The 25,769-nt window shown below is 34.1% G+C and overlaps 1 protein-coding gene and 1 long non-coding RNA gene across 3 annotated transcripts in view; both read right to left on the reverse strand.

Annotated features, from left to right (window-relative positions):
• Positions 1 to 766: 766 nt before the first annotated feature.
• Positions 767 to 13,470, reverse strand: LOC149797716 (uncharacterized). The gene is made up of 2 exons (XR_016421871.1): positions 7,353 to 13,470; positions 767 to 7,311 (listed from the first exon to the last, which is right to left on the reverse strand). It is a non-coding gene; the product is annotated as an uncharacterized LOC149797716 (long non-coding RNA).
• Positions 13,471 to 25,769, reverse strand: part of LOC149797717 (putative polypeptide N-acetylgalactosaminyltransferase 10) — a 54,617-nt gene continuing 42,318 nt past the window's right edge. For both annotated transcript variants that reach the window (XM_089962651.1, XM_089962650.1), the window contains exons 12-13: positions 21,156 to 21,299; positions 13,471 to 15,924 (exon numbers count right to left, since the gene is read on the reverse strand). In XM_089962651.1, the coding sequence (XP_089818777.1) occupies positions 15,757 to 15,924; positions 21,156 to 21,299 (312 nt within the window). In that variant the 3' untranslated portion in view covers positions 13,471 to 15,756. The remainder of the gene's footprint in view (positions 15,925 to 21,155; positions 21,300 to 25,769) is intronic.

Raw genomic sequence — 25,769 nt, forward strand, 5'->3', positions numbered from 1 at the left:
GTTCATTCTTTAGTTTGAGGACTTGAGCTTTTTTTTACTTGCAGATTTTTTTTTGGTTGATTCATATTTTAAGCACGAGAATATTTTTGTGACCTCATGAGTCTGGCCCAGAACTCAAGCCTTTTTGGGCAAGTCACAGTTTGCACAGGAGACGGTTTCTATGACCTCTTAAGCACAGTCAAGTACTTCAAACCTTTCTGGCTGAGTCTCAGTTTGTGCAAAAGATTGTCATCATGACCACTTGAGCCTCACCCAACACTCTCAAAACTATTTGGGTGAGTCAGTTTCCACAAGAGCATGCCTCTATGAGCACCTGAGACTGGTCTAATACTAATTTTTGGAGCATGAAACTCAATCTCAAAACCGTTAAACTCAAGAGATGAAACTTGGTGTGTGAGTGTGTGTGATTTGAATGTAGCTTTAAAACAATTTCAGTCATATCGCTATGACGTCTGCAGTGTGGCCGCCTTTAGTAACGTCTAGCACTGGCGTATCAAGATGCAGACATGTAGCATCATGCCCCACCTAGTCACGTTATTCTGACACCAGGCTGACCAGTCCTAACACTAACCTCTTAATGCTGAGCATCAAGTGAGGCAGCTGTTGGTACTATTTTTTAAAGTCTTTGGTATGACTCGGTCGGGGTTCAAATCTGCAACTTCCCAAATCTGAGGTGAACGCTCTAACCACTTAGATCACAAGAGCAGTCCATGAAACTTGATAACTACATTACTCAAATTTAACATGCTGAAAGAAAAGTCAAAAATAACTGTGATTTTTTATATTAAAAAAATGTATTTTCTACTAAAACCCATATTTTAAACATTCAGAAAACTTCAATGCAATGCACCTTGTTGCATAAATATAAAATCAAAATGACTGAATATGCCTCAATTATTTAAAAAAAATATTTTCCCACAAATTTATATCATACTGATTCAACAAACACATGGCTTGGTTATTACATCATATCACAGAGAAAAAGTAATTCAACAAGTTCATTTCCAGTACGGAGTATGATGTTTTACAACTGCCCAAGTACAAACACTTTTGTATGCTAATGATGACTCGGTCACTACTGATGACCAATTCAGTATCAGATATATGCAAATAAAACTTACTGACAATACAACTTTGACATACTGACAATATAACTTTGACAGTACTTGTAAACTCCCAAACAAGAGACCCCACTTCACATTCCGTAAGGTAGGCTTAAAGTGAAAGGCAAACAATAAACCCACATATTTAAAAATATTACGACTTAATAGACAAATATCCAATTTTTCTCAAATTCATGAGCAAAAGTAATGAACGAATTTCGTAATGTAACAAATCTTTAAAATGATGCAGACAGAATAGTATATACTTGCTAACAAGTCAAACTGCAAACAACAAAGATCCTTATTTGTCATAGCATAATGCACCAGCAGATCAGAGTCTATGTTGTCTGTTGTACTGATTACTCCTAACAAGTTGCACAGACACAGATCTGCCAGCACTATAATGCGATGGTAGATCTGGCTCCGTCAAGTTTGCAGTTGGATTAATCTTGTAAGCTAGTTTATACACATCTCAAATATTTAAGAAAGTGATGAGAGCAAATATTTTATAACCAATATAGTTAATTGTATGGTAATTAACAGAAGACTTTTATAAAACAGTCTATATGTTTGTATCACAAAAAATAAAAATCAATGCAAGGAAATGTATGATTCAAAACAACAAAATAACATCTCCTGGAAGAAAGTGGAAATGATAATTTGAGGATTTACAAAAGATTGGCAACAATTCGTTTTTTCCCCCATATAAAATTACATGATGTCCGGAGCAAGTATGAATGTAGATACAAAATTCTTACAAATATGCCTTTTCTGAGAAAAAAGGAATTAGCTTTGTTTTTATGTAATTTTTTTAACATTTAAGGATTGTAATATTTGGTGCCTTAATATACATTTTACAGAATTTAACATCAAACCTTTTATATTTTATCTGCTGTATTTCATGCTAACATTGCTAATACATTGATACATACTGAAAACATCAGTCATATTTTTGGGGACAATCACGTATGCACGATTTGATTTTCTTAAAAATAATCACTATTTTTTTTAATAGAAAAAAGACAATAATCAAAACGTTCAAGTGATAAACCTGCTAAACAGTACATGTCGATTTCAGAAAAAGAAAAGGAGAAAACCTACTGACTGAATTTCAAGTAGAAAAATATGCTGAATGTAACAATTGTAGTTGGGATAAATCTGACAGAAAGGTTGATTTTGTATAAGAACTAGAGAGAATGAGGATTTTGTATGAGAATTTGACAGAATGTGAATTTTTTATAAGAGCTTGACAGGATGTGAATTTTGAAGAAGAATTTGACAGAATGTGGATTTTTTATAAGAGCTTGACAGGATGTGAATTTTGAAGAAGAATTTGACAGAATGTGAATTTTTTATAAGAGCTTGACAGGATGTGAATTTTGAAGAAGAATTTGACAGAATGTGAATTTTTTATAAGAGCTTGACAGGATGTGAATTTTGAAGAAGAATTTGACAGAATGTGGATTTTTTATAAGAGCTTGACAGGATGTGAATTTTGAAGAAGAATTTGACAGAATGTGGATTTTTTATAAGAGCTTGACAGGATGTGAATTTTGAAGAAGAATTTGACAGAATGTGGATTTTTTATAAGAGCTTGACAGGATGTGAATTTTGAAGAAGAATTTGACAGAATGTGGATTTTTATAAGAGCTTGACAGGATGTGAATTTTTTATAAGAGCTTGACAGGATGTGAATTTTGAAGAAGAATTTGACAGAAACTGAATAGTGTTGTAATAGAGTCAGTAAATAATTGTTTTATCAGTTTGGCTAGGTGCAGATATTTGTTGTATAACATGTCAATTTTGTCTCATCTGTACACCATACAACAAATATTGTATAACATTGAATGTTGGAACACTGATATGTATGTATATGGTACATGCAAGCAGATATTACTGTTTTACTATGTATCACTTTCTTGTTTCTTTCTTTCCTTTATTTTTCACATCTCGCATATAAAAATCCCCACATGGAAATGGCAAATTCTTCATGCACTAATACTATCATCAGTACTGATACAGCCAATATGTAATGGGTATATCCCTAATATAACCATCAATGCCTAGTATATTATTTGGAAAACATGCACACACACACACACACACACTTTTTTATTTTATTATTTCTTAATTTACTGATGAATCATTCCTATTTAAAATGCATTTAAGATGCAATTTCACTTTCCTGTCCTCTTTGTAATGAAATAAATAAACAAATAAATAAATAAAACAAATGAATTAATTTGCATGAGAGATATTGTATTCATCATCGCACAAGCTCATGATGTTGCCTTCAATCATGTACCTTGTGGTGCATTCACTGCTGTCTGTACCAGGATACAGTTGGGTACCCTGATACTTTTCCTAGGTCAAACAATGCTGCATTGTAATGAAGGTCAAGTACCAGACTATCACTAAAATCAAGTCACATAAGTAGCTAATATAAAATGCATTAACAAATAAACGAATATCAATTTTACTTCCTATTTCACAGACAGAAATTACTAAGCAAATGTAAATATTACAAAGGAAAACAAGTAAGAATGCAGATTCTCGTTCAATTTGTACATTATTATTATTCGATACATGTACTGCCAAGAAAATTAGGGTCATTCAAAATAAATCAGCTGCCAGTAGTTTAAAGAGTTTTTTGAAAGTTGGAGACAAAAATACCTTGGGAATAAATCAATGTTTGGAACTGTTTGGGACTTTTGAATCACCAAATTTGCAGCAAAAACCTAACAAGATGTTGAATTTACATGGTAATACAAAATTAACAGAAATATATGCAAAATCAACGTATGCACAAGATAAAGCAGAAGTAGCGAAATATTACACTAATGGTGCAGAGACAATGACAGTCAAAAAAAGAAGAAAATTTGTTTTAAAAACTACCCACCAATTTGTGAAAATATTATAATAAAAATAACATTAACATATGAACATCCATGTATCCTCAATCTATGCTATTTATAGAAAAATGAATATGAAGTGGACCTATCAATTATGTGATAAAAATACTCTTATTGGAGCTTCTTATATATATCTATATACCTCCAAAGATCTGACTAATTGGAAGAGTTAATAAATAATTTAGCAATAGTTACTTATTATGAGGGCAATATCACTTGGTATGGACTGTTTGGGAAAAGGGTCTGGACCACTGTGCTGATACGGCCAAAAATGAAGGTCCAGGTCATGTCTTTTAGCAGTCCATATGATGACAGCCACTGAAATGGACTGGTGACCATCATAACACAAGAATAACAAAATTGCATCCTAAGAAAAGTTAATACCATCATATCAACTTTCAACCAGTATGACTGAGGTTTGCATGTGATATGCAACAAAACTTGAAAAACATAATCATTTTGCTGAATAAACCAGTCAACATTGGTACCTACAACAGCTTATTATAATAAATTTGGTGTGCAAGGGAGGTAACTATATTCAGATTGAACTTTCCTGATCAACTGATTGTGTTTCCTTTATTAAGTAAATGGGTTAAATACTTAACTTGGAGATAAATCCAAGTTAAATTATATACGAATTTATTTTATTAAAGCAAATACAGACAACATTAACTAGCTGAAAACTTTCATTAGAAGTAATTAATACAGTCCTGAGCCATGTGATGAATCAGAAACAGGATGTAAATAAACTCATGGTTAGGAGGCTGCTTTTTAATGGCAATTTCAACACAATACCAGCTATATCATGCAAAGAAAATGAGTGTTAAGTGCCTAAACTCAATCAACCGCATTGCATAGTTTCAATTTAGATCATAGAAAAATAATATCATAGCAATTATAACTGTTCAGAAATTATTTTTAAAAATGCAGTTTATGCCACCAAGACATTAAGCCACAGCAAACAATCTGGATATGTGCAGTTTATGCTATCAACACATTAAGCCACAATAGATAATCTGGGTGTATGCAGTTTATGCTATAAAGACATCAAGCCACAATAGATAATCTGGATGTATGCAGTTTATGCTATCAACACATTAAACCACAGTAGATAATCTGGGTGTATGCAGTTTAGGCTATAAGGACATTAAGCCACAATAGATAATCTGGAGATATGCAGTTTATGCTATCAACACATTAAGGCGCAGTAAATAATCTATATATATATATATATAGTTTATGCTATAAACATATTAAGCCACAATAGATAATCTAGATGTATGCAGTCCATGCTATCAACACATTAAGCCACAGTAAATAATCTGGATATATGCAGTTTATGCTATCAACACATTAAGCCACAGCAGATAATATGGGTGTATGCAGTTTATGCTATCAACACATTAAGCAACAGTAAATAATCTGGGTATATGCAGTTTATGCTATCAACACATTAAGAAACAGTAAATAATCTGGATGTATGCAGTTTATGCTATCAACACATTAAGCAACAGTAAATAATCTGGGTGTATGCAGTTTATGCTATCAGCACATTAAGCCAAAGGAAATAATCTGGGTGTATGCAGTTTATGCTATAAACACATTAAGAAACAGTAAATAATCTGGATGTATGCAGTTTATACTAGAAACACATTAAGCCACAGTAAATAATCTGGGTGTATGCAGTTTATGCTATCAACACATTAAGCCACAGTAAATAATCTGGATGTATGCAGTTTATGCTATCAACACATTAAGCCACAGTAAATAATCTGGATGTATGCAGTTATGCTATGAACACATTAAGCAACAGTAAATAATCTGGATGTATGCAGTTTATGCTATAAACACATTAAACCACAGTAAATAATCTGGGTATATGTAGTTTATGCTATCAACACATTAAGCCACAGTAAATAATCTGGATGTATGCAGTTTATGCTATAAACACATTAAGCCACAGTAAATAATCTGGATGTATGCAGTTTATGCTATCAACACATTAAGCAACAGTAAATAATCTGGGTGTATGCAGTTTATGCTATCAACACATTAAGCCACAGTAAATAATCTGGGTGTATGCAGTTTATGCTATCAACATATTAAGCCACAGTAAATAATCTGGGTGTATGCAGTTTATGCTATCAACACATTAAGCCACAGCAGATAATCTGGATGTATGCAGTTTATTCTATAAGCACATAAAGCCATGGTAGATAATCTGGGTCTTTTCAGTTTACACATGAATATACATTATACTTAGTCATATATAACAGATGATATATATTCTGCCAAATATGTTTACAAACTGTTTTTTGGTAATGACTATTTTATTTATAGTCTGATAGAAAACAGCCAGTGCCAAAATATGTTCAGGACAGATAACTTCTCAAAAACATCCTATCTTAATAGAACATACACTTGCATCACTTACCTAATAAGAATATTTCATTTTTTCAGAAATCTTAAGATCACAACCATGCACAATACCTATGTAGCTTTTAATAAATTAAAATAAATTATTCATCATTCATGTTGACCCCTTGCTCATGTGAGTACTATTTCATAATTTTTCATCTACAAAGGCTATTTTGCAATTCTCTGACTTGTAACTGTCTTTCTTTTACCATCGTAACCCATTTTAGTCTGTAATATGCACAGAGGATATTACACAAGCCCTGATTTCAAAAGAATCTAAGGAGTCAAATAATTTCCAACTTTTGCGAACCTTGGTGAGCCGAGTATTGAAATCATTCAATAAGTTTCATAAATTTAATTTCAAATGAACTTGAATGTTAGTTAATAAATATCACATGCCAATAAAATATTTATTTGAACAAACAGTATAACAGTGTAATGAAATGACTCTGAAACACATTTGGATTCCTCTGTCATTATCCTTTGCATACTTTTGTATCATTTGTTGATGCCAATATGTATTATTACACATTACATATTATAATGGGTATAATAATATTAATACCAATCATAACTGTTATGTGACAAGACTAAATTCTTGTTCATATAGCAATTAAATTCATAATGCACAATCTGTAAATTAATGAGATGAGAAACTGCTTGCACTTAACAATATTTCTCAAATAGTTATTCCTCTAACAGGACCCCACTTATTACAAAGCATCAAATAGTTATTCCTCTAACAGGACCCCACTTATTACAAAGCATCAAATAGTTATTCCTCTAACAGGAACCTACTTATAACAAATCTTATAGTTATTTCTTCAACAGGACCCCACTTAATACAAATCATCAAATAGTTATTCCTCTAACAGGACCTCACTTATTACAGATCTTATAGTTATTTCTTCAACAGGACCTCACTTATTACAAATCATCAAATTGTTATTCCTCTAACTGGACCCTACTTATTACAAATCATCAAATAGTAATTCCTGTAACAGGAACCTACTTATTACAAAGCATTGAATAGTTATTACTCTAACAGGACCCCACTTATTACAATTCATCGAATAGTTTTTCTCTAACAGGTCCTCATTTATTACAAAACATCAAATAGTTAATCCTCTAACAGGAACCCACTTATTACAAATCATCGATAGTAATTCCTCTAACAGGAACCTACTTATTACAATCAACAATTACAAAAGCAGATAATATTCAGTACGGTCAAACCTTGCTTTATGTTTTCTTTGTTACAGTAATGTTTTAACAAGCAATCATATGACATGTAATGCAGCTCAGTGGAAGAGAACACTTTGTATTAATTTATTTTACATGATGTAGGTGGTGGGACATGGTCCTATGTAAGAAGTGCAAAAGTTATTTTCAGATCAGTGACACAAGTTAATGATCAATTAAGATGGGACCTTTTAGCAAAGTCACCAGTAGTCATCCTGAACAATCTTTGTTGATAGCACTTTTGTCACATTCAAAAATAAAAAGAAGCTATTGCTGAAAAACGTGTGCAAAAATGTGTCTGGAGAGATTTAAATATAAAAGCAGGCTCATTATAAATACACTGAAATATTCATACGCTAACCACAGTGTCAAGTTTACTGGACAACTTTCAACACTGAAAAGTTATGCTGTGACATTAATAAGCACTTTGCCAGAAAAATACAAGTAAAATGTTTTAAATACTCATTTTGTTAATATGGCCAACAAAAACATGTTTAAATGTAACACAACCTGCTATAACTTGTAATCTTACAAGCACAAAAACTAAAGATTCTGAACAAGAGCTAAAAAAGCAAATACATATTGGCAAAATCATACCAGTTGGCAGATGTAATTAAGTATCATATCATTTGCTCTTTGCACAATGTTTTGGACATTAAACAGGAGACCCATGTGGAACTGAGACTGCTCACCTGGCTGAGGTCTGCCCACTAGCCAAATGCAAGAGTTGTTAGCCAAGAAATCTGGGTCAGTGGGAAGCTTTCTATTGAAATTCCTTCTAATGCTGTTAATTGGACACGTAAAGAACATCAAGCTTTCAAGGTTTCTACAGAGTACGTATCATCATCTGTATCTGATGGCACATCAGTACCATAATGTAAGACCACACGCCAGGATACTTTGTGTCTCAGTAAAATTCTGCTCTTAAGTTTTTTGACATAAAGTTGTGTAAATATTTTTCTTCTTTAACCTGTGGTTTGACATTCATGATTAGATGTTTTCTATCAAGATTGGTCAAATTCTATTTAACTTTGATGGAGAAGTTGTTGTTTAAAGATGTGCTTATTTATAGTTGTAGCAACCATGACATTGGATAGATTGGCACCATTTGTACAGATTTGAAAGATCTTTAGGCCAGGTTGCTTTTTTAAGTCAATTTTGATAACAGTTTGGTTTTGGAGATATAATTTCAAGGTTTTTCTATTTTTAGTTGTGGTGGCCACATTTGATTAAAGATAGGCTTCAGGTGCCTAAATCTAAAAGATCTTCCTACCAGCATGTTTTCTGTCAAAGAGACTTTGAGAAGTGATTTAAGTTTTTCTATTTTTAGAAATGGTGGTCACATTTAATGGCACATCGAACATCAGATGTAAAAACAATTTAAAGCCCTCCAAATCAAGATACTTTTGTTAAACTGGGTCAAAGTCTGTTGAGCTGGTAGAAGTTCTTTTTAATCTCCTTGAGAAACAGCAACCACATCTTATGTTAGATCAGCTTACTTGTAGTAGTTGAAAGGTCTTTATGTCAGAATGAATTCAGTCAAATACATATGTATTCACTTATAAGTCAAGTCAAACTGCAAAATACATAGATCCTGATCTGCCAGAGCATAATGCACCTGCAGATAAAAGTCAGTGTTGTTTGTTCTACTGATTACTCCTAGCAAAACTGCACAGACCCAGATCTGCTGTCACATTATGTGATGGCAGATCTGGGTCTGCGCAGTCTGACTGGACATACAAGCAAGTACATAACGTATGAAGAAATATTATTAGTGGTTTTGGAGAAGATATTTAAAGTTTCTTCTGTTTTTAGCAATGATGACCTGGCCAATTGGCATTATTTAACAAATCTGATGGCCATATATGCTGGCCGACTGGCATCATTTAACCAATCTGATGGCCACATAAGCTGACCGATTGGCATCATTTAACAAATTTGATGGCCATATAAGCTTATATGTATGATCTTATAGCCAGGTAAGATAGAAACTTTAATACAAGATGATACTGTATGATCTTATAGCCAGGTGAGATAGAAACTTTAATACAAGATGATACTGTATGATCTTATAGCCAGGCGAGATAGAAACTTTAATACAAGATGATACTGTATGATCTTATAGCCAGGCGAGATAGAAACTTTAATACAAGATGATACTGTATGATCTTATAGCCAGGTGAGATAGAAACTTTAATACAAGATGATACTGTATGATCTTATAGCCAGGTGAGATAGAAACTTTAATACAAGATGATACTGTATGATCTTATAGCCAGGTGAGATAGAAACTTTAATACAAGATGATACTGTATGATCTTATAGCCAGGTGAGATAGAAACTTTAATACAAGATGATACTGTATGATCTTATAGCCAGGTGAGATAGAAACTTTAATACAAGATGATACTGTATGATCTTATAGCCAAGTGAGATAGAAACTTTAATACATGATGATGTTGTATGATCTTATAGCCAGGTGAGATAGAAACTTTAATACATTATACTGTATGATATACAGAAATAATGATTTATTAGTAAAAAAATAAAGTCATTTAACGGAAGGACAAGTTTTAATTATTGCTATTCCTATTAAATGTACAGTTTATATGAAACCACCAATAGATAACAAAATACGAATAAAGAAAAATAATGCAATATCGCTCTTTACAGAAGATATTACAGAAAAGCAAAACATGAAAATATGCTAATAACAAAAAGAATTCTTCCACAAAAAAATTCTATGTAGATGTACATCTATTTGGCATACATTTCACAAAATAAATGTTCTAAAGCACCTAAATAAGGAACACCAATGCTCATGCCGGTAATCTAAAATAAGGAACAACTTCATTCATGCACATAATCAATAGTAAACTTTTAAAACCCCACATAGTAACCAACTAAAGATCTATTATGAAACCCTTAAAAGTGTAATGCATATCTTACTGCTATATCGAATGGAATGTTTATCAACGGCACACAGACAAAACTGTGTATCAATATCAACAGACAGACATAATACACACAATCAGACACATAAGCATAATACATTACTAATATTTTGGTAATAACTGTAGTGGATTAATATACTAAATGTACATTCTGTAACGAGACCAATGATTAATAATTCAAATAATTATTTATAATTACATTTATCTTCAGACATGCAACTAGGCTTTGAAAGGAACAAATTAAAAACATTATATATAAAAAAAACCACAAAAAAAAGTAAACATCTGACTTCATCATTTGGAATTCAACTGAGCATCTGCAGTTCTTACTAAATCAACAAATAAATGGAAAAAATGTATACATATTGTAAATTTAAGCAACCATGCCATTTTCTCAACATTGTGGTATTCAGGAGCACATGTAATATTTACAAGGAACAAATGTAATCTTATCAAATGGTAAATGAAATGACACATACTTAAAATGTAATTCTCAAGAATGTTATATCTCAATCTTAAATTCTGAAATTAGTGTCAGTTTTTGTGTACCAATATTGAAGCTGAAATATGATGTACATATACCAATAAGCATTAGGTACAAGTATACACAACAGCTCTTTAAATACACTATCTGCTAACAACGGTTTAATATACCTGTTAGACACTTAAATACAAACTCTGCATGTCAACAACACTGTCGACACTGATTAACTGATATGTATATCTGGATATGCAGGTGTGAATAATGTCTACTCCAGTAGGTGTCATAAGAATGAGTGGACACTACTGCTAAATTTAGCTAATTTAAGAAAGTGCCTTTTGACAGCATAGCAATTACTGTGCAGTACAATTAATTACTTTTACAGTGAAAATGAAATTCTGTTAAAATCTTTAAACTTGTAAACAGAATACCTCAAAAGCACATATACTGTGATTATAAAACTCTAGATAGACACAGGCAATAAATATATGGCTTGAATGAATTAAACTTGGCACTATTTCCTATCTGGAAATATCTGGTACACATTTCCATAAAGGTGGTATAATAAACAAGAGGCACTTGACAGGACTAATGCTCTTTGATACTCCCCATGGATAACAATAGTTTCAAAATAGCTCCTGTGGTTGACACACTCGATGTCACTATTTTCATTTTGGACCAACAAGACTTCATTTGAGACAACGAAGACACCATAAGAACTCTTCTGGCATTGATATGACTTAACATTCTGAGAAGTATTAATAACAAAATTTTCAAGATGTTTGTCATGGTAGACATATTGGATATCCAACTGGCACCTTTCACACTCCATAATTTATTATTTTGCATAGGGTTAGGTTTCTAAAGAAACCGCTAACTGTGCTTGGTCATTTTCATTTCCTGTACTTCAAAGGTAAGTTGCAGGAAAAAAAGAGCAGATAAATTTTTTCCATTTTACATATTTTGTAATTCATTCACTGAACTTTCAGCAGCTGGTATTGCCTACTCTGGCAGAAGTTGTTTTCCCTGCTTTACTTACTGCTAAAGACAGTGTACTTTAGACTAATTCAGGTTGATTTTTCAAGCAAATGGGAACAGCTGTATGCATACATCATGTATAATTTCCACAAGTTCAAATGTAAAGAAATAGCAGACTTGTATGCCAGCGTCCTCTCCATTGTGTATATTGCAAATACAAACAACTTCACCTTATGCCTGTCACTCTGTCAGAAGAACTTAATCTCTGTAGAAGTTTTCTGATGGGAATGAAATGTTGATATGACTTGACATTTTGGAGGAGTAACAATAACAACACTTTCAAGAGGGGTGTCATAGTGGGAATAGTGGATATCTGATTGGCACCACTTTCATTTAGGACCAACAGGACACCACCAGACACATTTAGTGAATGCACATTACCAATATGACCAGCCACCTAGAAGCCTTCCAATGAAAACCAAAGGCTGATATAACAATTCATTCAGGAGTAGTGTCAACAAGAATTTTTGGATGTCTGAGTAGCACCATTTTCATTTAAGACCAATTAGACATGAGACATTTAGCAAAAAGTGCATATTGATATAACCTTCCATTTAGAAGGAATTTTTCAAGATGGTCACTGTTGTAGCCACATTGGATGTGCAAAAATCATCGTTTTCATTTAGGACCCAATAGACAATGGGGTGCATACATTTATACTATTTTCTCAAAGTAGGTTAGCAAGAGTAGTGATAACAAACCTGGGTTAACAGATGGATGGACAATGGACAATGGAAAATGGACAATCCCAAAATCCTTTCATGTCTATGACCAGCAAAACCAAAAATCAAGCAGTAAGCTTAACAGAACTGTATTGGTGTGTTTATGCATTAAGTATGGGGCATAAAAAATAATCCACAACAATATTTATTTTCTTAACCTTGATTAAATGGTGATGTAAGAATGCAAGATTATAAACATGCAAAGTCTCCAATACAATGTTGTCACTAAGTCTGTTTTTTTGTTTAGAAAATGCAAAAAGGACAATATCAGTCACAAAATTCTGTGGAATGCAATGTCCCACCAGCTTGTTGGGTGCATACATAGCTGCCAACGCATACAGAGGTATTATTGTTGTTATTGTTGGTTTAACGACATTTCTCAGTGCAAGATAGGCAATACATTGCGGCAAGTAAAACTGGTGAAGGAAGAACTAGGGAAAACCCTGGTAAGAATCACCAATTGGAAGCTGCTGGTAGCTTTCTCACACACCCACAATAGATGAACCCAAGACTCAAACCATGTGGACAGAGTGAGATGGCAGTGATCGGTAAAGGTGAGTGCTTTAGAGCTTTAGACCACTTGCCCCCCCCTCCCCCCCCCCCCCCCCCGCAAATATAAACACATAACCTGAGTGGCAAAAAGGCATAATCTAAGCACGAGAAGCGTAATCTATATATTACATGCCATAATTATTATAAACTGTAAGAAAAATGTACATTTAATTTTGCTGCTAGCCTGGATATGCGGCTAATTGAAGTTCTTGTTACAAATGGGCAAACACCATGTTGATTAGAACCTGAATACAAACACAAAACACACTGTAAAATTATATACACAACACACTATTCACTTAGTCCAACTGTTAAACTTTCTGCTGAATGATCATAAAGTCAAATCCACAATTGATGATATGCTAAACGAGTAATGAATTACATCACTCACAAATATTTCAAAACAATATTCATAAAGCAATGTTGATCTGACATGTTTTAAAAGTTTTAAAAGATCCTGCTCCAAAATTATTTATTAGTCATATGACATTTACGAATCACATCGATAAAACTTGTTTTGCTTAACATCATGTGCCACTATTTACAGTATAAGCTGGTATTATAATCAATTTTCTTCATTATTATAATGAATCTGCAAGACAACTTGTCAAATTGAAGAAACCAATTTGTTTTCTGGGAAATTTCTCATATACAGCTGCAAGAAATAGAACATAACAACAGTGTTAGGAAGGTACATGTAGGTCTTCAATAGACTTGTGTATTCTTGTGTAACAGCTTTTATATTTTTTATGCTGATGCCTTCTTTTACTAGAATATTCTCAAATTTATATGATGTGATTAAGATGTATACAAAAATAAGTGTCCTAGAAATTGACCTCAATGCAGAAGCTGCATGCTGCAAATTCTATAAAACCTAATGGAGTAGCATTACCTATGTCACACTTTGCAGGTAATACCACATAACTTTTATCTTCAGTGGTTCTGTAATGTAAAAAAGATCCTTTCTTTTCATCAACAAAATTCTCAAATGCTTTTTTGTAAATGCATGAACACTAATCCCATGTATACATGTGTAAGAGGTGCATCCACAGCAAACACCACATACTCCAATATGCATCCACAGCAAACACCACATACTCCAATATGCATTCCACAGCAAACACCACATGTTCCAATATTCATTCCACAGACTCTAATATGCATCAAACAGCAAACACCACAGACTCCAATTTGCATTCCACAGACTCTAATAATGCACTCCTGGATCTAATATAATATTCAAATACTTGCAAAATGCCAGTTTATATTAAACGAATGAAGCTGAGATTTAAAGCACTTGCATGTTTATGTGAATAATGAAATTTGTATAGCAGATGACCACTCATTTTAGTTGTTGTTGCTGACATCCTCAGATGAAAAACAAAGGTTGTTTCATTTTGTTCCCAAAATAATTGTATTTGTTTCAGCACATTTACAGTACTAAAGCAGACAATGAAACAGGCAGCCATTTTGGTCATCTGAAAATGCCCAGTAATCCATGTTTTATGGATGCTTAGCATGGAGAGCATGAAAAGGCAAGCTCAAGTTTGACTTGCACATGCAATGGAACTTAATATAAAAATGAAGCCCAATCTTTGAGACTGCAAACCTGGCTGACATAAATAACTATTCTCAAAAATCACTAAAGTGAATTTGACCAAATCTGAGAGATAGTGTTCTGGATGGAATAGGGCTCATTTTCTAACAAGTTTGGTTAAATTTTATATAGTGCTTAATTTCAAACACATTATAGAGTTCTGTGATGAATTAGTTTGAAAATAATCACTGCACACTGCACACAGAAGCTGACAAGATTGGTCTAAGCCATTAATATCAAATATAAGAAACAAAGCTGTTTTTTTCCTTGAAAATATCAAAACCTGGTTTAAGAGAATGCAAGTTAATGTTGAATTTTGCAAGCCAATTTCTCCCAACTTTCAATCAAATGTCAGAAGGAAAATATTTAAATACATGTCCTAAAACTGGCAGATCTGGTCTATGCAATTTTCTTTAAATCACGCACAAATAAATATGTGTTCATGGATGTCCTGTCAGTGGCCAAAATGACCTAAACATAAAATGTAATTATAGTTATATTGATGGAAGTACAAGGGTAACACAACATACCCATACAATTGTCATGGTGTGACATAAAAATGGTAGAAACCTTGACATGCTGGCGCTGTACATTGAGAAATGACCTTAGTAAGTTTGTGTATTCTCTCCAAAGTTGGGTATACATTCTACAACAGCAAACACATTAAATAAAATTGATGCTGACAGATATACACTATCACGGAATAATACTAAAAGTGAATAGCAGCTATGATAGCATCACCGTGGTAAGCCCCACTCATGAATAATGGCCGTTTCATTGATATTTTCCACCTTCCACCTCTGAGTGTCCTTGGTCTCATCACAAGGGTTCATGAAGATCTCCTTATTGCCCGTATCACAGTCCAGACATTGAGCACTGATTGGGTGATACAGTTGCTTGGTTCTCTGATCAGCAACAAAACAAAAAAAAAGGGATGAAAGTTGTAAAAGTAGGCATCAAACACTAATATCATATTTACCATTACAGGAGATAAGCATATTCTTACTGAATAACAGAGAGTCCCAAGGCCTCTGCATACATATTGTTGCAGCATGGTTTTGAAGTATATATGTTTAAATACAAATCACCAGGCAACTACTGCAAGTGTAGGTAATATCTGATGGAACAATACAAATCCAATCCACAGCCACAATGTATTAATGGACAAACAGCCACATTGTATTAATGGACAAACAACCACATTGTATTAATGGACAAACAACCAATTTGTATAAATGGACAAACAACCACATTGTATTAATGGACAAACAGCCAATTTGTATTAATGGACAAACAACCACATTGTATTAATGGACAAACAGCCACAATGTATTAATGGACGAACAGCCACATGGTATTAATGAAAAAACAACCACACTGTATTGATGGACAAACAGCCACATTGTATTAATGGACAAACAGCCACAATGTATTAATGAACAAACAGCCACAATATATTAATGGACAAACAGCCACAATAGACAAACAGCCACATTGTATTAATGGACAAACAGCCACATTTTATTAATGGACAAACAGCCACATCATATTAATGGACAAACAGCCACATTGTATTAATGGACAAACATCCACAATGTATTAATGGACAAACATCCAAATGTATTAATAGACAAACAGCCACATTGTTATAATGGACAAACAGCCACATTGTATTAATGGACAAACAGCCACAATGTATTAATGGACAAACATCCACAATGTATTAATAGACAAACAGCCACATTGTATTAATGGACAAACAGCCACACTGTATTAAGGGACAAACAGCCACAATGTATTAATGGACAAACATCCACAATGTATTAAGGGACAAACAGCCACATTGTAATAATGGACAAACAGCCACATTGTATTAATGGACAAACAGCCACATTGTATTAATGAACAAACAGCCACACTGTTTTAATGGACAAACAGCTACATTGTATTAATGGACAAACAGCCACAATGTATTAATGGACAAACAGCCACAATGTATTAATGGACAAACAGCCACATTGTATTAATGGACAAACAGCCACATTGTTTTAATGGACAAACAGCCACAATGTATTAATGGACAAACAGCCACAATATATTAATGGACAAACAGCCACATTGTATTAATGGACAAACAGCCACATTTTATTAATGGGCAAACAGCCACATCATATTAATGGACAAACAGCCACACTGCATTAATGGACAAACATCCACAATGTATTAATGGACAAACATCCAAACGTATTAATAGACAAAAAGCCACATTGTATTAATGGACAAACAGCCACAATGTATTAATGGACAAACATCCACAATGTATTAATAGACACACAGCCACATTGTATTAATGGACAGCCACACTGTATTAAGGGACAAACGGCCACAATGTATTAATGGACAAACAGCCACAATGTATTAAGGGACAAACAGCCACACTGTATTAATGGACAAACAGCCACATTGTATTAATGGACAAACAGCCACATTCTATTAATGGACAAACAGCCACATTGTATTAATGAACAAACAGCCACATTGTTTTAATGGACAAACAGCCACATTGTATTAATGGACAAACAGCCACAATGTATTAATGGACAAACAGCCACAATATGCTAATGGACAAACACCACATTGTATTAATGGACAAACAGCCACATTTTATTAATGGACAAACAGCCACATCATATTAATGGACAAACAGCCACACTGTATTAATGGACAAACAGCCACAATGTATTAATGGACAAAGATCCAAATGTATTAATAGACAAACAGCCACATTGTATTAATGGACAAACAGCCACAATGTATTAATGGACAAACATCCACAATGTGTTAATAGACAAACAGACACATTGTATTAATGGACAAACAGCCACACTGTATTAAGGGACAAAGAGCTACATTGTATTAATGGACAAAGAGCCACATTGTATTAATGGACAAACAGCCACATTGTATTAATGAACAAACAGCCACACTGTTTTAATGGACAAACAGCCACATTGTATTAATGGACAAACAGCCACAATGTATTAATGGACAAACAGCCACATTGTATTAATGGACAAACAGCCACAATGTATTAATGGACAAACAGCCACATTGTATTAATGGACAAACAGTCACAATGTATTAATGGACAAACAGCCACATTGTATTAATGGACAAACAGCCACATTGTATTAATGGACAAACAGCCACATTGTATTAATGGACAAACAGCCACAATGTATTAATAGACAGATAACCACATCTTTTCAATGGAAAGACAACCATATTGTTTTAATCGATGGACACACATTTTCATAATGCAAATCCAATCCACAGCCACAATATTTTGTGTGCATGCTTTTGGATTTTTAACTTAGCTTTTAACAATTTGAATCATACTGCTATGATGTCTGCAGTGTGTCAGTTTATAGTGATGTCTAGCACTGGGGGATCATGCCATGTGTCAGTTTACAGTAGTGTCTAGCACCTGGGATATCCAGACTTGTGGCATCATGTCCCACAAAGACACATTATTCTGACACCAAGGCAACCAGTCCTAAGGTAACCTCTTAATGCTGAGTGCCAAGCAAGGGAACTGCAAGTACCAGTTTTAAAAGTCTTTGGTATGACTCAGCCAGCATTTGAACCCACAACCTCCCTCCACTGAGGTGGATGCTCTAACCACTAAGGAGCTGTCACTGTAATGTTTTATAATGGTCAGGCTGTATGTTTACAAAAACGACGGTACCTACAAAAGCTGTCTCAAGTTCGGATTTGTTAAATTAATGACATATTTCTTTGTTAAAGGCTTTATAAACAAAGCAAAAAAGGAACAATATATCTACAATGCAGCTTTTTTACTATTGTTCTGAACAAGTATTTCTAGCTTTTCTTTCTTTTAAGTTGCAATACAATGCCTCTGAACACTGAAACCTAAATATATTTGCAAGCTATTTATTTCACTGAATTTAAAAGGGGAACCTATTTATGGAATTTAACTGCCACAAAAAAATTTTAGGTTAAGAAAATTTTACAACACAAGTAGCAGCAGATTTTCAGAATTAAAAAATAAACATTTAAACATCAGGATACTGAAAAATTCCATGGAAAAAAAAAAGGTTTGCAACAAGTCCCTGACAGAATTCAAAGGACATCAACTTGAGATTGTATCAACTGTCTGGGGACTGTCAGTGCAATCAATGTATTTTATTTAAGGGTAAAATTTAAGTTTGGAGGTAAAGTATAACATCACATGGGAAATTTCTGATTTGAAACTTGTAGTCTGGACAAACAAGGTAATGTTATATACAACAATATAAAAGACCATATCGTTAGAAGCAAGAACAGGATTAGAGAGACTTCAATTAACCAGACTTGTCAGTCACATGAGAATGGTTGGGATAATCTATGTGTATAGATAATATGTAATATAATTGAGAGTAAAGCCTGTATTGATCTGTACAGTGACGTGTTATTCAACCAGCAACCCACAGGATTAAGTTTTGCTGTTTCAGGGATTCTGTGTGTGTGTGTGTGTGTTGGTTTTTAACATAGCTTTTTAACAATGTTTTAGTCATATTGCTATGATGTCTGCAGTGTGGCAGCTTATAGTGCTGTCTAGCACTGGGGCATCATGTCGTGGACAGGTAGCATGATGTCTCACCCAGTCACATTATCCTGACACCAGGCCGACCAGTCCTAACACTAACGCCTTAAAGCTGAGCGCCAAGCAAGGCAGGTGCAAATACCATTTTAAAATTAATAAGTCATTAGTATGACTCAGCCAGGGTTTGAAAACGCAACCTCTCTCATCCAAGGTGGATACTCTAACCACTAGGCCAACGGAGTGGTCTTCTGGGATTGCCTATTATAGAGCAGAAAAATTAACCAAAAATTTGAAGACAATGGAGAAAAAAACAACCTGAAACAATTTAATTGTGGCTGTATGAATGGATGTACAAGATAAACTATACCTCTGTTAAAATCAGGAACTGAAGTTCTGTTACCACTGTAAACTTAGTAACTACAAAACAAAGTGAAAACCAACAAGTTTGGTAAAATTCAAAATAACTTACAGTCCGGTGAATGAAATCCTAAACAGTCCTAAATGTTCTATCACAAATGTATCAAGTAAATGAAAGGAGTTATAGTGGTATTCCAAATGTAGTTCAATCTATTATGCTAATATGCCAATAGTCTTGATGAATCATAATGATATAATCCAAACTATCTTTAAATGAATTCACAGTCATTCCAATACAGCTACGAAATCTGAAAACTCAAGCACTTTGTAATTCCAATGAATTAGTCAAATAAATAAATAAAATCCTCAAAGACTGATGTTAATACTAGGAATAGATAATTTTCAGTAATTCATTTCTTATATAGAAAGCTAAGATGCAATTACAAAACCAGAAAGAGGATTTCTTGTGCACTCAGTCTAGTAAACAGGGTCAAGTACTTTAACAGCCAGCCAAATCAGGAACTAAGCCTGGTTCTTCAAGTAAACCTGTGATTTGAAGTCACTTGTTTACTTCAACAAAAGTACATCTAACAACCTTGAAATTAGGCACTGTGTTTAAGAATATCCTCAGTGTAGAGTACAGACTCAAAGTCATAATCAGTATCTTAATTAGTCGATGACCCCTCACAAATCATAAACATAAAGATAAACACACATAATATATATATATATATATATATATATATATATATATATATATATATATATATATATATATATATATATATATATATATATATATATATATAATGCTAAATATTTTATTTTGGAACCAATGATGACTGAAAATCAATTACACTGCATAAATGGCAGCAGTGAACTTTGTTATGACCAATTTTCAAGCTTCCTAACTTCATGGATTTTTAATTCATATAACTACAAATAGTTATAAAAATAAAAAAGAATCTCAAGATATAAATAACAGAAGTTTCACCAGTTTACAAACATTATCAAAGCACACAAAATGGGTGCATGAATAAAGTAGTTCCTTTCTAATGCAGCTATGAACTAATATGTTCAAGGTTTCTATGTCACATGATGTGATTTTAACCAATCAAAATGCTTGTTACAAAAGCTTGGCAAAAGTGTGGAATTATTTGAATGTACACTTACAGGATTGATCTTCCATCTCTGATTCCCACCCATGCCATGGCAATTGAAAAGTATCACAGGTGCCTTTTGAACTGATGTTGATACATCAAAACACACGGTTCTTTTCTTGGGCCGAATATCTTTGTGCCATGAGAACTCAAACTCCTGAAGCATAAGATTTGAAAAACATTAATACAACTACAGTATATACTGCCTTTAAGCAGAGTCCAACTGAAAACTGCACAGACCTGGATCTGCCATTGCATAATTCCCTGGCAGATCTGGGTCTATGCATTTTGTTCTACTGAAAACTGCAGTATTTCTGATCAGCCAAAAACAGCTTGCAGCTAAAGTCAACTTATAAGTGAGTATATTCGGTATTAGAACTGACCTGAATACAAATACATGAAACAAACAGGAATTTGCTATATTAGATACATTATTATTTACAAATATTGATGATGCGGTTTGATTATATATAAACATTTTCACACCTACAAATTTCAGTTAACAGAACAAAAATATCCTACAACCAACCAGCTTAATCTGAACTGGCAGCAATTGGTGCATAAGAAACTCATCAAAATTTTAAAAATATTTCATCCATGGTGTGAGGGACATGCAGGTAAACAAATGGACAGACAGAAAAACAAGGGTAACACTAATTGCCTCTTCCACAGTTGGAGTGTGTAAGTGTGTGTGCACGGAGGGAGCATCATTAAAATATGTTCAAATATAGTCTCTTCTATTTAGACTAGCAAGTGTTATATAAGACCATGTCATCTACTGAGGATATTGTTTAGGTAAACAATATGTCTCCCATTATGGGCATGTCTAATATAACATCATTTAAAGTTAATGTTTGCTGAATTCACCTGAACTAGATTTTTGTGGACTGTATGGAGAGTTTAAAAAACCATTTTCAACTATTTGACATAACAACTGCAACATAAAATAAAAATAAATCAACTTAAGAAACCACTCAAAATGATAAAACTAAGCTACCTTTCCCTCAGAATGGAACAAATTTAATATCAGATATTTTGCAAATTGATTCTCTTGGAAAATAAAGATACAACTTTAATGCTATCCATAGATAATGAAATTTACTTGTTTTCAATGGAATATGAATACCATCAAGATGTTTACAACACTTGGCTTCGGCTTTTTCTGTAGTGGCAGCAATGGACCTTAGAAGCGATTGTAAGGATACGAGAGAATCCAATGAAATCTGGTTTCTATAAATGTTGTTGTGGGTTTAATGCCTTTTTCTCAATGTGACAGGCTATACATGGCAGCCATTATAATTGGTAGAGGAAGAACTTGGGAAAAATACCTGTAAGAACAACCAACCCATGGAAAGCAACTGGCAGCTTTCTCACGTATCCATATTGGCTGAGCCTATGACTCAAAACCCAGACAGAGGTGGGACGGTAGAGATCAGTAAGAGTGCGTAAGACCACTCGGCCACTCAAGGCCCCATTCATAAATGAACAAGGTAGCAACCTGTCCATAGCATTAAATCAATAATGTTAAAGAAAAATATATGCATTAGTATTCATAAATTAAAAATATTTATAAATTAAAAACAAACAAAAAAGAACAGAAAACACCTTATCTTCACTAACCAAGGTTCCAATGTGATAGCCCTATCTACACCTTGGCACATCTAGCAGATATTTCTGTGCTTTGGGTCTGTGAATTTCATTGGCAAGCCACCACATCCAATGAAAATTAAGTTGCTCAAATCTGAACACATATGACTGATACAAGGGGAGCACATAACTTGAATGGACTGATAAATAAGCTATTTTCAAAGGCCGGTCCATGTTTGCACAAATACCTTTCACTCAAATAGACCTGTAATGGCTTTCCTCTGGAACATAGTCATAGTTTCAATGTTAAACTTAGGAAGTACCCTTTTTAGGTCAATTACCTCCACAATTTTTGGCCATGTACAATGCACCACACTACTGGATAGTTGTCATTTTATACTAAGGGAGGCAACTCATGATATCCGATAAGATGTCACTAGGACAAAAGCACTAATATATGTTCGATCTGGCAAGGTGTAGATAGGGTTATCATATTGAAATCTTGTTGATATTGGAAACCAATTTGGGAGTAAAAATGTTTCTTTCACAAAACCTGCCTATCATGAAACATCTAGAGTACATCCACTTTCTAAAAAATCCAGCCCTCCTACAACAACCCTGTTAAAAGTCATTTGCCCAGCCATGGTGGAAGTCACATACAATACGAGGGATCTCTCCTTAAAGGGACTGATACCAAATCCAAACTTCAGTTAATACTGGAACATATATGCAAATTTAGGTTTTAAAATGTAACTTGGGGACAGTTGGGAGGGTGTGCTAATATTACGATCAGTTATGTATTATCAAGAAACATGACACCAAAGAAAAGCAAATCTTGAAGTAATTTTGTTTCTCCAAGCATTCTTAAGTCATCACATTACCATTTGGAAGAAGCTTCGCTTCCTCTTGAATAAAGCATTCGCAGAAAGACTATATACATAATAAATTATGGGAAGAAACTTTTTCAATCATCTCCCCTTACCTATTCTTACTATCACCAGGTGGCTGAACCTGTTTACACAGGATGCTCACATTTGTAGGGAGGTGTGGGAGAGTTTAACAGCAATGTGATTGGTAAGCAATCTTGGAGAAACATAATTTAAAAAAAAAAACTTTCTCCTTGGAATACAGTACCTAGATAGGAGAAATGGAATCAAATTATTATTTCTTTCCGAGTCAAATCCCCAGGTGAATCATTTGATAGTGCAGTTCTGTGGTAAGGCTGAGTGTCTGGGCTACAGTCAGCAGATCTACCAGATTCCATTCTGGTCTATGTGAAGCTAGATTAGCAGATAAAAACTTGAGAATGTTCACAATGCATGCCAGCCAATAACATCTATTATGGCTCAGATCAGCATGTTCAGTTTGAACATGAGATTTGCACAGGCATATCTGATCCCACAAGCTAAGAGTTTTCATTTCATCTAAAGTTTTGAAATCACAAAATAAGTTAAACATATTACCCACTTTAGCCACAATGCCAGGGATTGGGTGGTTATATCCTCTTTCCCCAATTTGACTGGAATAAATGAGCAATTCCACGACCCCACAGCATTTCTGTTTGCTTTATGTAGTTCTGGAATTACATAGATTGGGTCTTGCATCAATGCTTCTCTAAACTGATCAACGGAGGAAGGGACAGATGACCACTCCTTGATGGCCTGCTGACAGCAGCCCGTTCTTTGCTACGAAGCCTGGTTGCATTACCAGGACTATGGAACTATCTGATCTGAACTGATCTGCTCACCCTAAATACCAAAGCTAGTGCTATCAAGAAAAATATCTTGGATGGTAGCAGCTTCAAGGAGGTTTTGGCTAAGCACTTGAACTAATCTAAATTGATCAATGCCAACACACATCACAAATTTCATTAGTGAAACAGGGCAGAGTGCATCCACAACCTGTGAAGCTGGATCCAACTTGTCATAAACAGAGCTATCACTGGGCAGCCCCCAAAGTTCACAAATCTACAAGAACGATGGATGTATGAACCACTCAGTGTGAAAGGTCTAGCCCATTCTTGACAATGACTCAGCCAGAGCTATAAAGACTGATGGATGTATCAACCACTCAGTGTGAAAGGTATGCCCATTCTTGACAAAGACTCGGCCAGAGCATTAAAGACCAATGGATGTATGAACACTCAGTGTGAACGGTATGGCCCATTCTTGACAATGATTTGGCCAGAGCATTAAGCTTTCCATGACCAGTGCCATTATATACAACAGTGCACACCAGAGATGAAATTCCAAGACAATGATGCATACGTAAGTCTGTTGATTTCCCCACCCATATCTGAGCTAGGCCAGCACCAAAGAATTGTCCATCACAATGCGGACAATGTATGATATTGACATTATGCACCAAATGAGGTATGATATTGACATTAAGCACCAAATGAGGTATGATACTGACAATAAACACCAAATGATGTATGATATTGACATTAAGCACCAAATGAGGTATGATATTGACATTAAGCACCAAATGATGTATGATATTGACATTAAGCACCAAATGAGGTATGATATTGACATTAAGCACCAAATGATGTATGATATTGACATTAGGTACCAAATGAGGTATGATAATGACATTAAGCACCAAATGAGGTATGATACTGACAATAAGCACCAAATGATGTTGCTTGAAATTGGTGGTATTCTACAGTTTCCTATTTTGCATAGGGTTAGATTTTTAAAGTAAAAGAATTTACCTGGTTTTCCTCACTGGTTTTACTGGCTATTTAAAAAAGACCTTGTGTATCTTAAGTGTTATTCAAAACACTTTAACTCTCTTTATTTTGGTGTATGATTGATGGGTGTAATACGAGTTATAGAGTATACAGCTTGGCCTTACTCCAGCTGTGCAATTTCAAAACTCTGCTAGCTAAGCTCTGTCATTTTCACTTCCTGGACTTCTGAAGTAAATTGTAGTTTAAAAAAAAGAGAGCAAATAACTTGGGAACAGGCCTGATACCACTAGGGACACGTCCCATACTATTGGGGATGTTTCCCATACTATTAGGGACACACCCCAT

This window comes from Sinohyriopsis cumingii, chromosome 6 (assembly GCF_028554795.1).
Source record: "Sinohyriopsis cumingii isolate HCF-2022 chromosome 6, ASM2855479v2, whole genome shotgun sequence".
Taxonomy (NCBI): Eukaryota; Metazoa; Mollusca; class Bivalvia; order Unionida; family Unionidae; genus Sinohyriopsis; species Sinohyriopsis cumingii.